The sequence below is a fragment of the Solenopsis invicta genome, chromosome 4 (genome assembly GCF_016802725.1).
Source record: "Solenopsis invicta isolate M01_SB chromosome 4, UNIL_Sinv_3.0, whole genome shotgun sequence".
In the NCBI taxonomy this organism is placed as follows: Eukaryota; Metazoa; Arthropoda; class Insecta; order Hymenoptera; family Formicidae; genus Solenopsis; species Solenopsis invicta.
In genome coordinates this window covers 9,468,702-9,492,812 of record NC_052667.1, presented here as the reverse complement: position 1 = coordinate 9,492,812, position 24,111 = coordinate 9,468,702, and the positions used below count along the sequence as shown (strand labels likewise).

The following is a 24,111-nucleotide window of genomic DNA, read 5'->3' as shown; positions in this document are numbered from 1 at the left end:
GCTTGCCCTCCTTTTTAAGGAGGACAAGCCGTGCCTTCTTCCACCTCCTGGGGAAGTTACCTTCTCGGAGGCACTTCGTGTACATGGCACGAAATGCCTCCCCTACGATAGGCGATGCCCGGGCCCAGATCTTGGCATGGATGCCGTCTGGCCCGGGCGCCTTCGCCTTCTTGCCTCTAATGCGGGCAAAGGCCGCGACCATTTCATGCCTGGACACCTCCAGTTCCTCCGCCCATCCTGGGGGAGGGCCGGACTTTTCCGGGATATCCCTCCTCCGGGTGAGGAACAGTGTGTCCACCACCCTTTGGAGGAACTGGGGGTCCAGCGTCTCCGAGACTGGAGGCGCCCATGGGCGAAGCCTTTTCATCACTATGCGGTATGGCTTGCCCCATGGGTCGCGGTCCAGCTCGGAGAGCATATCTTCCCAGGCCGCGGCCTTCGCCCGGGTTATGGCGGTCCTCAGGGCCTTTCTGGCGTCCCAGACGCCTGTCCGTCCTATACCCCTGTCCAGGAGGTAGTCCCCGATCACCTTCTGCATATACGTCGGCACCCGGTGAAACCGGAGCGCCTGACGTATACACTCCCACGGAAGGGTGTTGAAAGCGTTGGCTATGTCCAATGACACAGCCAGCACCACCCTTCCACGGGAGACAGCCTCATCCGAGAGGGCACGGACCCGCCGAATAGCATCGACGGTAGATCGGCCCTCCCGGAATCCGAACTGGCAGTCGGCCAGATCGGGGCCCTCACGGGACAGGTGCTCACGGAGGCGAGCCGCTAGGATACGCTCTAGCATTTTGCCCGCCTCGTCGAGCAAGCAGATGGTGCGGTAAGCCGAGGGCGACCCCTCGGGCTTACCTTCCTTCCGGAGGAGCACCAACTTCGCCTCCTTCCACGCGGTGGGGAACCGCCCAGCCTCCAGGCACTTCCCGAACAAGTGCCGGAGGCCGTCCACCAAAATTCCTGACACCAAGGCCAGGGCCTTTATAGGGATGCCGTCCGGGCCCGGGGCTGTTTTCTTCGCCCGGAGCCGTTTGACAATCCCCAACATCTCTTCCCTCGAGACCTCGTGCGCATTCCCCCACCAGTCAGGTACTGGTGGAGGGGGGACGCCGAGATGGGCCACCTCCCCCGGCCCCGGAGGGAACAGGGTGGTGACCACGGTCTCGAGGAATTGCTGGTCGAGACTCTCCGTTAGGGGTGCGCCCGCCGCCCTAAATTTATTTCTCACAAGTTTGTATGGGCGCCCCCACGGATCACGATCGACCGTCTTGACCAGCTCTTCCCAAGCCCTGGCCTTGGACTCGCCTATGGCTCGTTGTAGGGCACGTTTGGCATCTCGCCGTTGGTCCCACAACGAGGCCATAATGTCGTCGTCCCGGACGCGCTTGCGCGCGTAGTGGGTGCACCGGTGGATCGCCCGATTGCACTCACGTCTGAGCTGAGCAATCTCGGGCGTCCACTAGTGCACCCCTTTCTTACGGGGGGGGGGGGCCTTGCGTATGCGGGCATAGCTGCATCACAGATGTCTGTGAGCACGCCCCGCAGCCGCGCCGCTCCTTCGTCCACGTTGGCCATCGGCCTGGTCAATATTCCTGACCGGGCCACCGTCTCGACCGCGGCCATCAGGGAGTCAACATTGAGCTTCCCGATGGCCCAGCGGCACGGCATCTGGCCCCCCCTCTCGCCGCCAGCATTCTGCTCGTCCGCTTCGCGAGCCGCTGACGGCCGCTGGAGGGATCGGAGACTCGGAACCGGATATACCGGTGATCCGACAATGTCTCCTCCCCCTCCAGCACTTTCCATCCGGACACCATGCGCGAGGCCCGGGGACATCCAAGGGTGAAATCCACTATGGAGCCCCCGTTGTGCCTCACGCAGGTGTCCGCAGACCCCCTGTTTAGGAAATTGAGCCCTAGTTCCAGGGCCCAATTCCCCAGGGAGTCCCCTCTTAAACACGTCGCCGGGGATCCGCATTCCTCCAGCTTGGCATTGAAATCCCCGGCGACTATCGTTGGTGAGGGGCGGGACCGGTCGACGACCAGCCCCATCCTCTCTAGCATTTCCTCGAACTGGGCGAGGCGGCGGCTCGGGGGGGCATACACCCCTATCACCACCGTCTCGCCCCATCTCGCGGCCACATAGCCCTCCCCCCTCTCAACGAGAGAAAGAGGGAGGGCTCGCGGGCCGCCACCCCCGATTATGGCCACCGAGCCATCCTGGTCACCGAGCCAGTCGGCCCGATCGTGAACCAGGTATGGCTCGGAGGCCACTTATGGCTCGGAGGCCACTTATGGCTCGGAGGCCACAACAGTTATTTACTTTTTTTTTTTTTTTTTTACATGGGGAAATCCTCATGGATACCCCTCCCTTCCGGGGGGAAGGGAGGCGGTTATGCCGGACTCCTACCGGCTAAAACCCCATGGTGATCCTCCTTTACATGGGACGTGAGGGGGCGCCCCGGGCTTGCAGAGGCATACTCCAACGGGCGCCCCCCCGAGCCCCCTTCTCTCTCTCGAGAGAGAGTCGTCCTAACTGGAGACCGTTGCGGGATCACCGCGCAACGGTCTCCCCTACCGGGGGAGCTGCGTGCAATGGGATGGGGTGCCCCCGCACCCCATCCCTGCAGCTCCCAGCAGTCACGGGCTGAAGGGCCAGGCGCGTTCGCCGGTATCTCCCTCCAGCCCGCGACTGTTGTTGGGGGAGTTTCAGAGGACCCGGGCAAATGCTCGGGCCCTTCTCCCCGGTCTCCTCCTTCTGCAGGGGTCGGCGTTCGGGGCCGACTCCCTTCGTCTTTCTTCGCTCTCCTTCTGCGAGATAACGGACTCGCAGAAGAAGAGCGCGGCTGCCCAGGGCTCCTCCCCTTCGAGCATGGCGCGTACCATGCTCTCCAGGGAGAAGTCAGCCTGGTTAATGGCTAGGGCCCCAAGTAAGACCCGGCGGTCAGCATCCCATGCTGGACACTCCAGCAGGGTGTGATCCGCCGAGTCCACCAGGGCCCCACAGTGGTGGCACACACTGGTGGGCTCACGGCCTATGCGGTGCAGGAACTCACCGAAGCAACCATGCCCGGTGAGCACCTGCCCCAGCCTATAGGTGAGGGATCCGAAGCGTCGTCGGCCCACCCATTCCAGAAGAACGGGCTTGATGGCGCCGACGACGCGAGAGCCCGGCCCATCTAGGGTCAAGCTCTCGCCCCAGTCCTCGACAGCGCGCCTCCTCGCTTGGAGGCGCCACACTTCCTGCTCCTTTGGTGTCCAGGTCGCCCCGGGGGCCCGAAGACGCGCACGCTTCTCCTCATATGCGTGAGCGTATACGCGCGCCTCGAGCGCCCAGGGAAGCTCCCCGGCCACCAGCATCGCCGCCCTAGTGGCGATGGTCCGGTAGCCCCGTGCGGCACGGACGACCAAGCCCCGCTGGGAACTCTGTAAGAGTTCCCTTACACGGCGGCTGGCCAGCATGTCCGTGTACCACACGGGGGCGCCATATAGCGCCATGGACCGGACCACGCTGAGATACAGGCGGCGAGCTCCTCCTCCAGGTCCCCCGAGATTGGGCATCAGTCTGCCGAGACTGGCAGAGACCACCCGCACCTGGGGTACCATCCGCAGGAAGTGCGGCACGAAGCTCCATCGGCTGTCGAGGATGAGACCCAGATACTTCATCTGGGTCCCAATTGGGACTCGGACCCCCTCAACGGTGAGCTGGGCCCCGCGCATCGGTCCCCTCACCCGAGGTCCGGCAAACCATACGACCTCGGTCTTTTGGGGAGCCACGCTTAGGCCCAGCCTCCGTATTCGCCCCACCAGGTGTGCCACGCCTACCTCGGCGAGGCGAATGGTGCTCCTCCAATCTTTCCCCCAGGCCAGGAGTAGTGTGTCATCCGCGTACGCCACTAAACCCAGCCCATGAAGGAGGGCGCCCCGGAGGACCCAGTTATAGCCGATGTCCCAGAGGATCGGTCCGAGAACCGACCCCTGTGGGACACCGCGCTGAATCCCCCGTTTGTGGGCCACCCCATACCGCCCCACAGTTATTTACTGCAACTGGTAACTTGAACTATAACTATCCCAAATAGCACAAAATATTTATAAAACGTTTACTAATTATTTATAATATTTATTTTAATATTTTATAAACATTTATCATAAACATTTAATAAATATTTTTGTGGCCGTAGATTGGATTAATAATAAATATTTATCATAAATGTTTTAAAAATATTGATGATAAATATTATGGTAAATGTTTTGAACACGTTTATTAATTATTATGATAAATATTATGATAAATATTTTGAAAATGTTTATTAATTATTATGATAAATATTATGATAAATATTTTGAAAATGTTTATTAATTATTATGATAAAGATTTGTAAAATTTTACTTTTTTTATTAAATTTATATAAAATTTTTTAGTATTAAAAGTCGCATCAGCTAACAATATTTTTTAAATATTTATTGTTGTGTATTTTAAATATTTTAAAAAACATTGTCTGCTGATTGGGAATAGTAGAATTCAACTAAAAATTATGAATTAATTTAAATTTTATTTATTATTTAATAATTACAATATTAATATACATAGACAATTCTTATCATTCTCGGTTAGACCTTAGCGGGGAAAGGTATTCAAAGGTTCCTTCCACATGTTCTGGGACTTAATTCGTGCGTAGATATCAATAAAAACGCCGCCGGCAGACAAAGTTCAGACGCCACAACTCTCTTAAATTTATTTTTTTTGAGCAATATATATACCCGGCACACATCGCCTATTTAATGTACTAAACCTCCTCAAGGATTACTAATGGATTATACTCAATTTACTTAAGGATCTCAAGGGCTAATCTATTCTATAGATATAGACACACCTCGGCATGGCTCGCTCAACGTGGCTCAACAGGAACGAAGTAGCTGCTCAGTCACCGACGTTGGCAAATAAATTAAAAATTATTGAAAATTATCTTATCCAATCGTTTGGAAATCATTTGGAAATATTTGGTAAAAACTTTTCAGAGTTTGGAAAACCATGCAATAATCACAATTAATTAAAATCAATTAAGCGTATAATTAGCAGAAAGTATCTAAAAAATATTATTTTTTTTTTCCAATCGCTCCAGAATCATTTGGAAAAAGTGTCGGTATAATTTTTATTATTTGGAAAACAACTCTATTCTAATAAAAATTAATTAAAGCTCAATATTTCGTTTTAATGTCTGCACTAGAGTCTGCACTATAGTGCAATAAAGTGCACATAATTTTCTATGTACATATGTTTTATTGGTAGACAGGCTATGACGGCTATGTTTCGATATTGACTGTACTGAAAATTTATAATGTTACATACGTCATCACTTTTTCAGTACTTACAGTGAATATCGAAACACAACCTTAGTCTGCTACACTTCGTCGGCTTGGAGTTGGTTTTGGAGTAATTTTTCCACGCAGTGTTACTCCAATCCATTTTGGAGTAAAATTTATTATACGCCGAGCCAAGTCTCTCGACAGTCTCGACAAGGACAAGGATATGTTTTTTCAGCGCATGAAACGCTTGTTCGCCACGTGGAAGGTAAGCGTGCCGGAATTGCCGGAAATCGCATGCCTCTCTCGATCCCGAGGAGCCGAAACTGTTGCGTATTATATACAATCTTTTTTTTTTGACACGATGGACAGGTCGGCACCGATGATAGTTTCAGTAAAATGGATTGTCGCATTTGTGCCGTTGGCTTTTAGGCGATCTCTCTTTTGCAGCAAGTCCATAGCATTGCGGTACGTGTGTGTTTCAGAATCAGGTTACAAATTTTACCCGAGGACTCTGTGCTCGCTACAAGTATCTCTTGCCACACCAAGCAATACTTGAATGTCTTCCTACAGAGCGATGGAGACTTTGGGAGTGTTTTCTAAAAAAAAATGCGAGGAAAATATGAAGGTGCTTTTATGGATGCGTGGAGAGCCACTTTGAAGAACGAAAATCTTTCGATATGGTAAACAGGCACAAATGAGAGAAAATTGACTATCCGAATACATGTGTAAGTTGAAAAAGTATAAGGTCTTCATCTTTGTGTAAATCATATAGGTTGGTCATGTAAATGCTACAGCTGCTTTTGTGTCCAAAAGAAGATAGTGAGATAATTACTTATAATATCTTAAACATCTGATAATGGAAATCATATATTTGGACATAGTATATTTCCTTCAATTCTACATGAGATTAATAGCTCTATATGTAAAGGAAAACGGAATGCAGATAAAAACATTACAATTGTGTATCTCGATTTCAGAAAGTTAAACATTCAAGGCTGGCAGAAGGTGTAGATACGGCTATCACAAAGAACTATGTAACTGGAGTAGATATTATGCAGATGGATATGTTGTTACCCTGCTATTATACAAAGCGGTGGAAATTACTGGCTTACATTTGCCGCCGTTAGTGACAACAATACTCTCCACTTTGGTGTTGTTTGTTCATTGGGAGTACGTTACAAATTTTATTGTTCAAACATAGTGAGAACTTTGGTAAACCCCACAAAAATAATTGAGGTATGTGTAGAAAAGAGAAACATATTATAATACATAAATATTCTTATTACTAAAATAAAATTTCAGAAATTTTTCTCAGTGTTCTAATTTATAATACATTGTTACAGGAAAATTGTAATTTTTGGTTACAACTGGAAGCGGAGATCTTGAAAAAGTTAGTCGCAGGAACAAAATTAAGTAAAGTATATGAGGCTGGTATTAAATCCAGCAGCCAAGAGAAAAAACGATTTCTCCTATTTATATTCTATATCCTCTTCATAATAGTGCGGATATGGCGCGATTCAGGTAATTTTTCCCAAAAAATCTCAGTTATTTTTGCTAAAATGTTTATATTTACACTGCCTAATGGTAAATTGAATAGGCCTTTTATCGTTTTTTGTTCATATAAGAAACAATTTTCAAATAATACATGTCTATTCAATACAATTTCAATAGAACTTAACCTTTTTTTATCTTACACGTCAAATTACATTATTAGTTGAAAATTACAATTATAGTAAATATTCTCAATGGAATTTTGCATTTGAACTAGAGTTCACAATATTGCCAAAATATTTTAACAATTGAAGAAAAAAATTTGAAAGAACATTTGAAATTTCGCGTTTCCACTTTTGAAAATAGTGCCATTTTCATTGTCGAAGCTATTCAGAAAACAAAAGACAACCAACTACTCGCTCTACGTGATGATTGTCGCTCTACTCGTGACATTAGTTGAACTTTCGATAATAAAAACGACTGAACTATTAATTTCTCTGGAGATTAACCATAAAAGAGGTTTTATTATTTAGTTGTTTATTTAGTAATACATATAAGAAGGGAAGGTTTAATTATAGATCTATACAAATTTCGCCTTCTTCCCGCCTTGATTTATTTCTTTCATATAAATTATTATATAATTCTCTTTTATGTAATGTGAAGTGTCTGTGTAAATTAATCCTTGAGCATAAGAGATTTTATATCTTTTTTTCTAGAATTTCAATTCAAACATGGGTCGAAAACCAAACGTGTCTCAAAAAGAGGTTATCGAATTGATCGAAAAATATATCCATCGTCTTGCAACAAACGATTTTCCACTATATGGAGACACGTTATGGAAAACAATGAACCAAGACTTAAATGGAAGGTGGCTACCTCGTTCTGTTTATACACACGTGAAGTATGACAAACGAGGGAATTTAACACAAGCTCGACGTAATCAAGGAATTTGTACATCTCCGGAAACGAAACCTTATCTGATTGAAGATAAAATAGATGAAATAGAATCTGATCATGAAGAATTATGTATTTCAGAACCAGACGATGATTATGTTCCAGAGGACATACGAAATGAAAATCTATAGGACTGTGACTCTTTCGATCTCTTACTTACGAGTGAAGAATGGTCATTAATTAAGCCAGATGAATCTAAAAGCAAAAACAGATTGAAGACGGAAACATGGCCATCAGTTATTACTCGAGCATTCTAGAAAAGGTACAATTTTAGCTGTGCATTCTGTGCAAAGTGGTCCTACGTACGCTCTCTCTTTAATTCTCAAGATGATAAATATTATTTGAAATTTTTTGCCTATTGCAAGGATAGAGCAAAGTGCAAAAATATAATGATTGGTACAGCAAATAGTGAACCTACCAGCAACGGATTGAGATTTACAATTAAAACGCGTGACACTCGTGGAGACTACCATGTAGATGTGAAGAGACCACTCAGGGGAGCTGAACGGAAGCAAGTGGGAGAAAAATTGCAAAAGCAGAGTGCTGCCAATTATCAAAATAAATTATTAAGGGATAATATGCAATTTGGAGACGATGTTCCACATTTTGTTCAGGAAAATTATATCTACAGACAAGCGAGGATGGAGAAGCACAAAGAAAACGCTGGCATGAAACCCAATGAGAAAAATGATGTGATTAAATCACTCCAAAAAATGTCAACAGATCCTCGTTATATAAATACCATACACGAGATTGGTTGTATGAAATTCCACGTTCTATATTGCACCCAGGAACAGTTACAGGTTTTCAACGAATACTGTCGAGTATTAGGAACATCATCAGCAATCTCGATTGATGCTTCAGGCCGGTTTGCACAAGCATTTGAAATTTATCCAGGAAGAATGACTGGTCATATCTTTTTATACACGGTCACAATCAGATTTGAGGGCAAAACTATCTGCGTACATCAAATGCTGACAGAAATCCATACCCAAGAATTTATCGAATTATGGGTTAAATACTGGGTCCGGCTCGGAGCTATAGCTCCAGGTGAATCATGGTCTGATTATGAACGTGGAATACCAATGTCTTCCTGTTTGACATTCAATGGAAAGAGTTTAAAAGATTATATAGATGACGTTTTCGAGTGGGCAAGGACGACAGACAAGAAAAAATCTCGACCAGCTAATACTCTCATCCGAATAGATGTGGCTCATCTCATGGCTCTGGTGGCAAGGTGGAAATGCTTAAAACACAAAGATCACCCATATATTAAGAACTTTTTCGTTCGTTGTGTTGCTTTAATGGTGGATACTCAGAGCATAGAAGAATTCTAACAAATTTTTCTTCTCACTTGTATCGTCGCATTACAGCCGTATGAAGACAATTTTGTTTCAACGTCAACTTTTAAAATGACGGTTTTAGATGCCAGAAAAGAGCTGGAGGGTCACATGAGTGTTAGGGAAAGAGTTATTTGTGATATTGAGGCTTCAATGACATCGTATCTAGAAGAGAAAGGTAATACGTCCAAATCGTTTGAAGAAGGCGAAAATGGTACACGCACCAATCAATGGATCAAAAAATTAATAGCATCGGTTACACCTTCTGACATGCCAGGCAATTCTGTAAACGCTTTTTACTTACCAGACTTTGTCAAGGAGTTAACACGTATCGCGAAGGAGTTTCCATTGTGGACTGCTGCAGCAATTCCAGTTGCTGGAAAACATGCTTCAACAGCTCATCAAGAAGGGTATTTCGCTATCTTGCGGAAAAGAGTGTTTGAACACATTCGTTTACCCTGTCCAGGGAATCGATTCGTGCTCGAACACCTCCACAGCCTGAACAGTAGCAGCAATCTGCTTGCTGCCAAGTTGAAACATTTCAACCATCAGCGAGAGCTCTTGTCCACTCCCACTCTGAAAAATGAAACTGTTGAAGAAAATGAAAATAGTCATCCAAAACCTCCACCAAAAAGAAATCACTTGATTGATGATACTGATTTATTCTCTTACGAAAAATAGAGAGGACTTAAGAACAAACAACTTTTCATTGTCGAGAATGAAAGTTCTGAATCAATAATGAAAGATAATCTTGACGTTAAGAAAGACGAATCTCCGATTCATAACACTACAACAATTCTTTCTGAAATTCTGAATTATGAAGCACAGATCAACAATCTCGCTGATGATTCCACTAAAAATAATAAAGATCAAAATTTGAAATTTATAAATAACAACTCAATGGTTAATAAAAAAGCTGACTATAAAGTGGTAGGAGATGAAGTGTTGAATAATGAAGGAAATGATTTTGACATTCCTCTCAATTATCTAGAGAAGAACCCAAAAATCAACTCACATATATCATACATTACAAAGAGAGACCCATCTAATCTTTTTTGCACCTCTCAAGTATACACAAGCACACCACTTTTGGATCATTCATATGCTAAACTAATATCAAGTTCTGCAGAGATATTATTGGAAGATATTGGAAGTTTAGACGAAGAACGTGATTCACCAACTAATGGAGAAGGTCAGAGAAATCCAAAGACTAAAGAAAATTTCGATATAATACATTCAAAAAATCCTACATTGAATGCAGAAACAGTTACTAATACGTTCATTGCAGAAAAAAGAAGACTGAAGCCCGAGAATCAGGAAAAAGGGAACAATGACCAGAATTTAATCGCCCCCGCATCCAAAAAATGATATTTTGTGTAATGAGGAAATTGTGAGGAAGAACGTGGGAAAAGTCAAGAATAGCGAAAAACATGAAATAGAAGGCAAAAAATGATTTCAAATGGTTTTTATTTTCGACCCTACCCTGAAATCAAATTACTGAATGAGAGGAAAACGTCACGGAAAAAAGGATTTTTGTTACCCAATGGATCAATCTGCAGTTTAATACAAATTAAGAATGCCCAATATCTATGGAATTTTAATAATGAAAAATTTAAAAATATGCCAATTCAACGCAATGGAATTAAAGTTTACGTAAAAAACACCTGTGGGTTTGATGCACTTGTACACATCGTACAGTTTTCTGCCCTGGATAACCCAACGTATCATTCATATATAGAAAATTCAGCCAACACTACATTGCAATTAATCTTCAATTTTATGAAAACAGGACTCACTAGTCAAATTTTATTAGATCGCTTGAAAATTTTTAATCAATTTCATACCATTGCAAAAGATCCGAACTCCATTTCTCTTTCTCCGTATTTTCTTGATGCAGAGACTTTTATAACACGTGCATGGAGCAATTTTCTTGACAGTGAGCCCAGTGGATTTAAAACCTATCAGTGCAGCAATAAGGATTGCATCGGAAAAGAAATTCAAAAAATACCATTTCTCTCCATCAATGAGAATGTAATAAGACAAAATGGATATCAAGCTTTGCAAGATGCATTGCTGTATTATCCTCAAATTTTTAATAGAAAGTGCCTGCAGCCAGGATGCACGGGAACTCTTACAAAGAAAACTGATCTTAACATTCACTGTTGATAGACTGCGCTGCGAGAAAGAGAAGCATCGAATGTTCTCTGCATGACTTTCCCATCTCTCTCAATTTAGAACGAAAATATCGGTAAGTAGTGAATTCTTTTCATGAACGTAAATACCCGAATTTCATTCATTGCTTAAATACTCATTAGCTCAATTTTTGCTTTCAGACTTGTTGGTGTCATTCATCATATTTCCAGGCACTTTATTGCCTACTGTCTGCGAGCTTCAGGCTCTTGGATATGTTGCGATGATTTAAAGGGGAGAATTGATACAGTTAAGACCAAGACTGCTATTGTAAATCCGCATGCAGTAATTTATATGCTTGAATGGAAATATTTTCAAATGAACATATAGGTGAGTCATGGCGACAATTATCATTAGAAGTATTGGTAACATTATCAGAAACAGCGCCAGCAATGGTGAGAAAAGTCGGTGCTAAATATATTGGTGAATTAGTTCAAATTAAAAAAGTCTAGTATTAAGTTTCAAGAAATCTGAGATTAAACTTATTGTTAGAAAAAAATACATGTAAAATTTAACTCCTAAAGGAACTAATAAAATTAAGATTATAATTTCAAATCTCGAAAAGTCTGAAAGTAAAATTAAAATTCAGAATTCTCCCGATTTATTAAATCTAAATTAAAATTTTCAAGTTAAAAATTTCATTAAAGTTTAATCTTGTTTTCCGGTTTTTATATTTCTACTGTACTCCTGCTTGATATTAAGTTTCATATAGAACGGTTTTGTTCGTTTTCTGATTGTAGAGAGTGTCATGTCTTTCTGTAGATGCTACTAGAGGTGGCTCCAGCGGCGGTTGCCTACGACTCGAGAGATCAACGTACAATTCTCCAGAATGCCAAAGAAGTTGCAACGGCTAATAAACATTCCCGACAAAGGATAATTGAGAGGTCGTAAGAGAATACTGATATCTAGAGATACATATCGTTTAGATAGAGTTTCTGCGATTAAGAACGTAATTGAGCGTAGCGCGATGAAATCTAAATCGGTGGGCGAGTATCAAGAGTAAAAATGCAAATGCGCAAGTCATTCAAATAGTCTCTCGGTTTCCGTATAATTATTATTTGACAAAGATATTAAAACTATGCGCGTTAAGCGCTTTTGATAAGAAGCACTCATATATACACACATATACATATATAAATATATAAAATATATATAAAAATCTCTCTCTAGTCCAAAGCTGAACGTTTAACACGCCTAGTTTTAAGGTATATGCATATATACTATGTATGAGAGAACGCGTCGGGAATGTGTGCATTCAGGTCGAAGTTATTATCAAGGCGTGTTCAGGATCATGCGTGTTCAAGATCGTTCAAAACGTTCCCCGAGAATTAGAATACTTACTGCAAACGTTTGCATTTTACGTAAAGAATCTCTCTTGATTGAAAGATGAAAATTTTATACGTCATTTTTGTTTTATTAATAATAAGTGATAATTTTCTTCAACCACACTCGCACATTTCTACTAAATTACAATAAAAACTTTCCCGTGCAATAAATATCAATATATTTTCTATTAAGTTATAGAATTATATACAGTCGATTCGAAAGCGCGATAAATTCGTACGACACGTATCACTGGTTTCCTATTACAGATTCTGGAAAAATGTGTGTTGAGAGACTATCAAGTATTTTTGGGTGCGTTCGAGGAGACGCTATCAGCGCTATCGTGTCATTCTTGTATTATGTCTATTCTTGTTTTACGTCTAATGAACGATAAAGATAGAATACAGCCTGTAGCGCTAAATAGCGCTAATAGCGTCTCTCCGAACGCACCCTATGTCATTGCGATTGTGTAAACTGTATGTAAACACACACACACACACACACCTGAATATACCCTATTTTAAATACATGCAAATGAGAGCATTATATCCTATGTATTACAAAGCTCAAGGTTGGGCCCAAGAAATTAATCCATATAAAAAAAGGTATATATTGTATAAAAATATATTATTTTATTACATGTTATCTTTATACATAGTATACAACATTCAGAAGAAATATTATTGTTAGATAATAGATAGTTGATGTAATGAGAAAGTGATGAGTCAACATAAAATATTTTAAATGTTTGCAGTTACAAATTTGCCTCTTTTTCTTCGTACAGCTTTCTCCTTGTCCTTTTTCCTGAACTACCAGTCAAATTGTATATTGTTTTTAATCCGCTGATTTTTTTCATTAATTTGTTCTACTTTTCAAAAATAATTCTTATTTATTAACCTGATTATAAAATTTTCAATTAGACATCTAGTTGACAAAATTATTAATATTTACAAATATACAGTTTTTATTCTTAATTAACAGTCCTTACAATATATTATATTTAGAATATAAGGTAGTTTCCCCTTAAGGTAGTTGTATCACATCAGTAATCTCACAAAAACCCTTTACCGACAAATCTTTGTGAAAATTTAGGAGTTTATAGAGAAATGTCTAATCTAATTGCTGTTAAAATTTTATTTCGATAGACCACATTATATTAGAGATCTTAATTTTTAAATTATTAAAAATGTTTTAATTTATAGTGGTATTATGTGGTTAAAAAATTTGAGTTTTTGTTTGTCATGTTCCTGATTTTCTACTCTACAGTTGATTATAGTTTTTCAACAACAATACTCGGGCCATTTTAAATCTACAGTGCAAAATGTACGTTTTATGTTGGGCTAGGATAGGATGACTTACGAGAAGGTCGGGCGGGAGGCCACCACCAAGTGCCATCACTGCCCAGAGGTGAGGGACACGGCGCAACATACTCTAGAGACATGCCCTGCTTGGGCTGTTGAGCGCCGTGCCCTCACCGATAGAATAGGGGTTGACCTCGACCTCCCTACTGTAGTGGGCCGGATGCTCGCCAGTGCGGACGATTGGGCGGCGGTAGCCTCCTTCTGCGACGCTGTCATGTCGCAGAAGGAGGCAGCGGAGCGGGCACGGGAGGAAGATTCCGATGCGCCGCCGGAGAGGAGGCGAAGAAGGGGGGGGAGGCGCAGAAGGTACCTGCAGCAACACCAGCGGCAGGGGCCTCCTCCCCCCCCTTAGACTGTCGTGGGATGTAGATGTGTGTGTACGTGTGTGGAGGCACGGTGGAGAGGGGGGACCCTCACTGCGCCGGCTAGACCGGACGGAGGGCCCTGCCCTCTCCACCGTTAAGGGAGTGACGGGGGTGGGAATAGGGCTGGCTCCGCCGCCCTCTTTCTGCTCCACTGGGGTTCGCTGGGGGGCCCTCCCGGTGGCGGCGTCATGCGCGTCGTCGCCGGGATGGCCCGCTGGCGCGGCTGAGGGCTCCCCCTACGGGGGTTTGAGCCGAGCCGAGAAGGAACGGTGGGAAGGGGGGACCCTCACAGCGCCGGCTAGACCGGACAGAGGGTCCTACCCTCCCCACCGTTGAGAAGGTACGCCTCGGGCGGAATCAGCGGCGGGGTAGTTGCCCGGCTGACCCGTCACGGGGCTTGGGACGCGGGAGTGCGTACCTAGGGCCCTCTCCCAAGGGGGTCCGACGCACTCCCGGCGTCCCGGTTCGGGCGGCTGGGGCTCGATTTTGGTCGAGTTCTGGCCGCTAACTCCGGAGGGGGGTTCCTGCCCTCGGGCGGAGACCCGTTTGGGCTAGGACGGATCGCGGTGCATGCTTAGTTCGATCCCGTGATCCGTCCCGAGCCCAGATGCCGGAAAAAGTTGGGTTTTAGTGAGTATGTCGGCTAGTCAGGTCGACGAGTCTCACATACCCCGCGTTCCTGTCCCCACAGGACCGGGGACCCATAAAGGCGTTTCCCAACTATAAAAAAAAAAAAAAAGGATAGAATGACTTATGTGTAAAAGTTGCTAACTTTAATATACAGGCCCACAAAAAAAAGTTGTCTCCGCCCTGGAGTAGACCATGGTATTCCCATGTATTTTCGCCTGCTGAAATCGAATATGACCTCAGTTTTGCCCCTACCCATCAGGATTTTTTCTACAGCCAAAAACACCTGTCGATCTGCAATGAACGTATTAGTAACTGTTTCTGCATTTAATGTAGAATTTTTTAAATGATATCGAAATTTTCCTAGTCTTCGGATTTCTCTGACCTTCTCCATTAGTTGGTGAATTACGTTCTTCGTCTAAACTTCCAATATCTTCCAATAATATCTCTGCAAAACTTGATATTGGAGTAACACTGCGTGGAAAAATTACTCCAAAACCAACTCCAACGAAGTGTAGCAGACTAAGGTTGTGTTTCGATATTCACTGTAAGTACTGAAAAAGTGATGACGTATGTAACATTATAGATTTTCAGTACCTTACAGTCAATATCGAAACACAGCCGTCATAGTATAGATATAATAGTAGCGACACTTGCCATGCAATTCAATTTTCAATGCGCATGACCGTAGCCGCCATCTTCCTAGCCGAAACACACAGTAACCTAACCCTCAAATTACAGCTGATTACAACTAGTAAAAGTTATCTGACAGAATTTACGGGCAGGTGTAGAATTTGATAATTGTGCGAGTAAAATGAGTGCGAGGGCATATTGTGCTGTTACAAATTGCTCGAACAATTCTTGGAATTGTTCCTACAGTTTCTTTCGATTTCCAAAAGAACCAGAACGGTAATTAACTTAATTTTTCGCAGATACCGCATTGTAAATCGCTGAGGAAACATTATGTTTTTCAAAGACTTTGAGCTCAAAATCATCAGAAATAATTATGATAGACTTTTTCAATATTATTTAGAAATACGATTTTATTATTATGTGAACCAAAATGTTATTCACTGCATGTGTCCGAATAATTCAAGATCGAAAAATTGCTTTGAAAGATCTACGATATCTGCGGAGGGTTAAATATCTTTTTATATTATAAAAACAACAAAAACTAAATATACTTTATATATTATTCTTTACATCAGAATTAGTTTTCAGTATTATTCGCAGAATGACAATAAATAGTCTGATTTCATTGTCATAACTACATCAATTAGCCAATGATATATGTACTGTTTTTCAGTGATAGTAATTTTGGACAATAAGAGCCTCATCATAATTGGAATCACTGAAAGACAGTGAATAAATACAGATAGATACTTGATTACAGTTATAAATATATCACTGTAAATTAGTGTAAATTTTACTGATTCAGATTTAAAGAATATATATTGCTTATGTTATTTATTTAAAATTATTTATAGATGCAGACAATGGATAAATGCAATAAATAGGCAAGATCTAATTAATAAAGACAGTACTGTTTTATATAAAAACTATAAACTATGCGCAGCACACTTTCAAACAAACATGTTTCTGAATAATTTACAAAATAGATTACATGTACATGCTGTACCATCAGTTTTCGGCAATGCAGAGTAAGCAGATTTTTAAAATATAGCAATAAGATAATTTTATAGAAAAAACAGTGAATTTTAAATCATTAAAGTTAAAAATATTTTTAAAATAATTCTGTCTTAAAAATATATTTACATCTAAAAAAATATTTTTTAAACTGCTTATAGGACAAGTGATTTCCGTATAGAGACCCATACAGAGACAATACAGACAAACACATTAATCACAAATAATTCAAAAAATCAATCCGAAAATCAATCTATGGACATTAATTATAGTTGCTTAGAAAAACCAGAAGAAGATACAATTGAAGAATCAAGGAATTTCAAGAGAAAAAAGTCAACACCATTAGTAATTCGTATTCCAGATAATCAGTTTAGCCCACCAATAAAAAAATCTCCAAAATTAACTCAAACATCAAATATATTATCTGCAAATAGTCCGCGTAAAGAAAAATTACGAACGAAATTAAAAAAATTACAAAGAGTAAATGCAATACTAAAAACAAAATTAATGAGAAGGAATAAGTTAAGTAATATCACAGAAATAGATTTTTTAAAACTTTGTAATAAATTTGTACCCAAACATTTAAGATTTTTTATAACTGAACAAATTACGTTAAATAAGAAATCTAAAAAAGGAAATAGATATACAGAAGAATTTAAAAGATATGCATTATCACTTTTCTTTATTTCGCCAAATACATACAGATTTCTGAGAAAAACTTTCAATTTACCATCCATTAGATGTTTGCAAAGATTTGTTGAAAAATGGCCAGAAGAGCCTGGGCTTAGTGATACAATCTTTAATGCAGTTAAAATTAGGACAAAGAACATGGAAAAAATGGATAAAATGTGTATTTTATGCCTTGACGAAATGTCAATAAAATCCAGTTTGTTTCATAGTATAAAAAAGGATAAAATTATAGGCTTTCATGACACAGGCAGCAATAAATCGTTAGATGTAGCACAAAATGCTCTAGTTATTATGGCAAGAGGTCTTAAAGCAAATTGGAAACAATCTTTAGGTTTTTTTTTAACTCATTCTACTTGCCCTGCTATAGACGTAAAAAATTTAATCGACTGTACCATACAACAGTTAAATGAAATAGATATACAAACTGTAGCTATTGTTACTGATCAAGGATCAAATTTTCGTTAGTTAATTACATTGTATGGTATAACCATAGAAAAACCTTATTTTACAGTAAATAATATGAAAATTTTTTATTTTTTCGATATGCCTCATTTAATAAAAGTTGTGACAAATAATTTAATAACTCACAATTTTATATACAATAACCAGTATGTTTCATGGCAACATATACGAGATTTTTTTTAACAAGACAAGATAAGGAGTTTAAGATTAGCTCCTAAACTAAGTAACGAACATATATATCCTAATAATTGGCAGAAAATGCGAGTTAAATTTGCTACTCAGGTATTCAGTGCTACAGTTGCTGCTTCTTTGAAGACTTATATTTCGTTTACAGCGCTTGAAAAAGATGCCATAGGAACTGTCAATTTTATTTCTGATTTTGATAAACTTTTTGATATCTTTAATTCATCGAAATTTTCTAACGAAAAACAATTTAACAAACTATTTAAAGGAGAACAATATCAAATAGATTTTTTACATAAAATGCTAGATTATATAAAGGATTTAAAAATTATTACATTTGATAAAAAAGATAAAACTAAACAGGTAAAGTTTGTGTCAAATTTACAACTAACTATAAATGCATTGCTTCAATTATGGGAATTCCTCAAAATTATTGGATTTCAATATATATTGACCAGGCGAATTAATCAAGATTGCTTGGAAAATTATTTTGGGACAATAAGAAAACGAGGTGGCAATTCATACAACCCTGCATCACAACAATTTATAAATGCTTTTAAAAAAACATTTTCATTAAAATTTTTAATAGTGTCCGAAAAGGCAAATTGTGCTGATGATTTCTCAAAATTTTTAGCTTTGATGAATTCTGATACTACGAATATATACGAAAGCAATCAAACAACTTTGCAGACAGAATCAGCATTTCATTCAATAAAAATATTGGATACAGATTATCGTAATTATGACTTTCTAACAGAAAATTCATTACAATATTTGTGCGGTTATATTATAAAAAAGTTAAAAGTTCATAATTGTTCTGTTTGCGATGCAATTACTGTACAAAATCCACTAGCATCCAATAAAACAATATTTATCTCAGGAAAAGCTTATGATAAAAGTACAATTTGTGGCAGTCTAATAGTACCAAGCAAAAAATTTTATGATTATATATTAACATTGCACAAACATTTTATATCACATTTTGAAAAGTATGCCCTAATAAATATAGGACAAAAATTATACGAAGATATGATACATATAACAGTACCATTCAAAATATGTGCAGAATTTCCGTTGAAATATTTAATAAAATTATTTATACGAATTTGTATTTTTTTTACAATGAGAAGTACAAACCGTAATTTAAAACAAATCAAAGGAAAAAAAAATCGAAAAATATCTATTTTGTCACACATGTAATACATAATTTAATAAATAAAAATAAAATTTTAAAAATTAATGTAATATATTGATTTGTATGGTTTTCCTTAACGAGTTACCAAAGTCCTACACTGTACTAAAAATCTTTAATATACTTTCCAAATCTCTATTACAAAATCTTTAATATACTTTCCAAATCTCTATTACAACACCGAGATTGACATTTAATGAAGGCCTAGATTGAATCTTTGATAGTTTATTCGATTTAAATATCGCGGGATGAACGTCGCCATTTTAGGCTGAGAATGTGGCGGCCAGTCTCAAGGTCATGAAATCTGACTACATGAAGATCAAAGGTACCGCCACAGAGTGTCGCTACTATTATATCTATACTATGGTCATAGCCTGTCTACCAATAAAACATATGTACACCCAAGGACTTTGATTCTGTCCATGGGGAAATTTTCCAAACTGAGAAGTCGCTATCTTTCTACATACTTACAGTTCATAATTAACGTAACGACCAATAAGCTCTAGTCGTTTTATTAATCATGAACTGCGAGTATGTAGAAAGTGGTGACTTCTCAGTTTGAAAAATTTCCCCATGGACAGAATCAAAGTCCTTGGGTGTACATAGAAAAGTATGTGCACTTTATTGCACTATAGTGCAGACTTTAGTGCAGACATTAAAACGAAATATTGAGCTTTAATTAATTTTTATTAGAATAGAGTTGTTTTCCAAATAATAAAAATTATACCGACACTTTTTCCAAATGATTCTGGAGCGATTGGATAAAAAAAAAATATTTTTTAGATACTTTCTGCTAATTATACGCTTAATTGATTTTAATTAATTGTGATTATTGTATGATTTTCCAAACTCTGAAAAGTTTTTTCCAAATATTTCCAAATGATTTCCAAACGATTGGATAAGATAATTTTCAATAATTTTTAATTTGTTTGCCAACTATACGTCGGTTGCTCAGTCACCGGTCGCCGGTCGGCCACAGATCGTTCACGTGACGCTGTTGGTATGTTCTTTTCAGTTTCACTTCAAATGCAGTTGAAAAGAACAGACCAGGAATTTAGTGGCCTAGCTTAGCACATCGAGCACGCGTACTATAACTCGTAACTTTCTATTAAATTCTTTGTATTAAATCCTACTTTCGACGATGCGTGTATATATGATACATATATTTAATAATCTTGATTCATATTGTACCAGTTTAGTACGTATATTATTTTTTAAATTCATTGCCGAAATTAAGATAATTTAATAGAAAATTACTATAATAGTACTATAATAGTACGCGTATCAAGTGCTTGGTGTAAACTAAGACAGTAAAGAGGAACCGATAGTACATACATACATCAAAACAGTATAAAAAAGAATAAGAAAAGCTACGCAACGATACCACTAATTATTTTATTTGTATTTATCATAAATATTTACATAAATATTTTTGTAAATATTTATTCTTCATTTATCATAAATATTTTGGAAAATATTTAATAAATATTTTAACAATATTTTAGATAAAGATTTTTATAATCTTTTCCATCATATACATAAAATATTTATAAAATATTTCTATAATATTTACAAAAAATATTTATGATAAACGTTTATTAATATTTATCATATATATTGTGTGCTATCTGGGATTGCTATATATTGACAATTATTAGTTGATTAATCGATTGATTACTACCACTAATAAATTATTAGTCAACTGTTATGCACTCTTTTAAACATAAAACAACTACGCACATCTTCAAATTCACGAGCAACTAATCTTTTTCTATCTTCTGTATCTGGCATCTTTATCATATTTAGAGCAATATAATTAAAATATTTCATAACGTTTGTTATGATAGAATGAAAAGTAGATTCTGCTACATTAAATCTAGATGCAATGTCCCGTATCACACATTTGTTTCCTGCAAACATGTAAATATAATATTATTAAATACTTATGTATATGTAACTCTGTGAAAAATCATCGTAGATAAAAAGAAAAAAAATCATTTTGAAGTTTGAAGATCGAGCTTTAACGCTCTACCAGCAGATTTTCAAAATTTTTTTAACGTCCTTGTCTTATGCAGTAAAAAAGTACACCTTGTTCGTTAAAATTTTGTATTTTTGACACTTTGCAGCTCGACCAACAAATTTTTTTCGAATAATTCAAGTAAAGCTTCATAAACTACGACATTTTACGTACAAAATACTTTTTTTAAATTTTTCTACGATTTTTTTTGACCGAGTTACGCAACTTTGAAGCTAAACCTGCATTTTTTACAAATGATATCCGTACTCCGTGAAAAATCATCGTAGAATCAAAAAATCAGAAAACCATTTTAAATTTAACGCTTTTAAAACTCACAATTTCAGCTTTAACATGCTATTAATGGTTTTTAAATATTTTCTCAATTTCTTACTACTATGCCCCAAAAAAAATACACTGTTTTTTTCTTAAAATTACGTATTTTTAACAGCCTGTAGCTCAATAAAAAAATTTTTTCTCAACAAACCCAATGCAAGTGCCATAAAGTATGACATTTTCTCTACAAAATGCTTTTTTTTAAATTTTTTCTACGATTTTTTTGGACCGAGTTACAAGATTTCGAAGAAATACATTTTTTACAGTACATTTTTTACAGTACATTTTTCCGAAAAATGACGTCTACCGCCGACATTAGCATTACTCAATGTGTACCGTGGAGGTTGCCGGTCGGATTTTTGCACATCGTGTGTGTGTGTCACGGCAGAGATAAGAAGCCTACAGTTCGTCACTTTTGCAGTATTTAATGACTCCAAACCCTCTCTGCTGTGTGTATGCGCGCGCGCGCATGAGTATTTATGTGTATTTCCTCCTCTCTGATCAATTACTGCTTGCAAGCGTTCTCGCATATTTATACATCTTGCAATACGATCTTGCGGAATATTGTGCCAAATTTCTGTAAAAATTTTTCCCAATTCTTCTAAATTTTGCGGCTGTTCCTCGCAACGTCTTAATCGTCGTTCCATTTCATCCCAAATGTGCTCGATTGGATTTAAGTTCGGGCTATTAGTGGAATGATTTAACAGTCTAATTACGTGTCGTTGAAAAAAACGTCGCGTTATATTTGTCGTATAAGGTCGAGCGTTGTCCTGCATGAAAATAAAGTTCCGACAGGTTCGATTTAATAGCAAAACGTGTGGTCGTAAAATATCGTTGATATAACAGACACACACGAAATGAACACTCATGCGCGCGCGCGCATACACACACACACACACACACACACACCGCAGAGAGGGTTTGGAGTCATTAAATACTGCAGAAGTGACAAACTGCAAAGTTCTTATCTCTGCTGTAACACACACACACACACACACACACACACACACACAATAAAGAAGATTTGGAGAACTACTACTTCTGCAGATTAAATACTGCAGAAGTAACGAACTATGGGCTCCTTATCTCTGCTGTGACACACACACACACACACACACACACACGAACACACACACACACACACACGCACACACACACACACGCACGATGTGCAAAAATCCGACCGGCAACCTCCACGTGGTGCACATTGGGTAATGCTAATGTCGGCGGTAGACGTCATTTTTCGGAAAAATGTATTGTTGTACCGGCGGGTGCAACAAGATAAAATTTTCGGGATTCGGTCCGTCTGAAGGGTTAGGACCCACGAGGAGGATACTTGGAGGAAGACGCGCGGGGTGGCAAATAACACTTTTCACCTTTTTACTGATACTTTTATTCCCCAAACTTTATTATAAACGTTTTTCCACTTAATACAATCAAATCGCGGTGCACGGATCACGCGTTGTCGCGCACTCGGCCGCTGGATGGTTTGCGGGGTGTCGGGTGTCCGACTTATCGCGGAGCGCGCGCGTGCCGTTCGTGCTTTTCGTAAGAATCTCCCGCTGCCCATAATTAGGCAGCCTAACTTATAGTTTCTGTATTTTTGATATGGTGGGGCATTAGGCCCTCGCGGTGACCATATATGGTCATGCTCGCGTCAATCGTCGATGCTTACGCTGCTCGCGCGATTGACCAATTCTGCAATCTTGCATTTCCGCTGCAACGGGTGCTCGTGGCGTGATTGTTGCTAAGCGGATATGCAAGACAATTAAGGTAGCTAATGAGGCTACAACACCTCTCCCCCGTTGTGAAAGAAAAACGGAGGAACGGAGTTTTTCTGTAGTGAGAAGAAAAATTTGACTTAGAAACGTGTACTATGTCTATGTTTTCTACGAATTGGTCTTGGTAGCCGGAATTCATCGTCGGCGTCTTCTACTGTTACACGTTTTTTGGGTTGACTCCGCTTTTTTTTCTGCATAATATATATTATTATTCCTATGGCGATTATTACGGTTAACAGTATAGCTGATCCGCTAGTTGCCATAGGGTAAATAAAGGTTTCTGATTGAAAATACGAGCTATTGTCTAACTCACTGTTTATTTTTTTCAATTTCGTTTTTAAGTTCCTTAATTTTGAAAGGTCTTGGATAATCTTTTCTATTTCCGTTTGCTGAGGCATGTTTGTTTTTATCTTTTCTTCTAGTACTGAGATATTATATTCAGGTAAAAATGATTCTAATTTTGTCTCGTTTAACATACTTTGCGTTTTTAACGTTATTTCGTGAGTTATTAATTCACAATTATTTTGTAATAAAATTTTCCCTGTATTTTCAATCGTATTCTTTACTTGCCCGTGGTCTTTACATTAAATAATTATCGATTGTTTTATCGGTGATGAATACAACCACGAGTGTGTATCATGTAACGGTATCCAAAAGGTATTATTAGATTCGACATATTTAATATTACAGTTTTTATATTGCGGCTTACTTTCTACATAGATATCTGTTTCGCAAATCGGGTTAATGTTTGCGCGACGTATTGAAAAATTTTGCTCGCATATATATTTTCTGTTGGTTTCTTTACATGATCGCCAGCTGTCTTTTGATAGTATTATATACGAACGCACT

General features: G+C 39.2%; 2 protein-coding genes and 1 long non-coding RNA gene across 4 annotated transcripts; 2 read left to right on the top strand and 1 right to left on the bottom strand.

The window, feature by feature from the left end:
- Positions 1–1,625: 1,625 nt before the first annotated feature.
- Positions 1,626–2,278, bottom strand: LOC120357495. Its single transcript, XM_039447990.1, has one exon. It carries the CDS (start codon positions 2,061–2,063, stop codon positions 1,626–1,628), a length of 438 nt encoding a protein of 145 aa, XP_039303924.1. The 5' UTR covers positions 2,064–2,278.
- Positions 2,279–5,630: 3,352 nt separating this feature from the next.
- Positions 5,631–6,828, top strand: LOC113003044. 2 transcript variants are annotated; one of them, XR_005574592.1, is made up of 4 exons: positions 5,631–5,771; positions 5,877–6,031; positions 6,288–6,542; positions 6,650–6,828. It is a non-coding gene; the product is annotated as an uncharacterized LOC113003044 (long non-coding RNA). The 2 variants fall into 2 exon arrangements; XR_005574591.1 differs by having other exon boundaries at positions 5,635–5,771; positions 6,284–6,542.
- A 2,979-nt stretch (positions 6,829–9,807) lies between these two features.
- LOC120357531 lies at positions 9,808–11,083 on the top strand. The gene is made up of 2 exons (XM_039448149.1): positions 9,808–10,283; positions 10,380–11,083. Exons 1-2 carry the CDS (start codon positions 9,830–9,832, stop codon positions 10,457–10,459), a joined length of 534 nt encoding a protein of 177 aa, XP_039304083.1. The 5' UTR covers positions 9,808–9,829; the 3' UTR covers positions 10,460–11,083.
- The last annotated feature ends 13,028 nt before the right edge of the window (positions 11,084–24,111 follow it).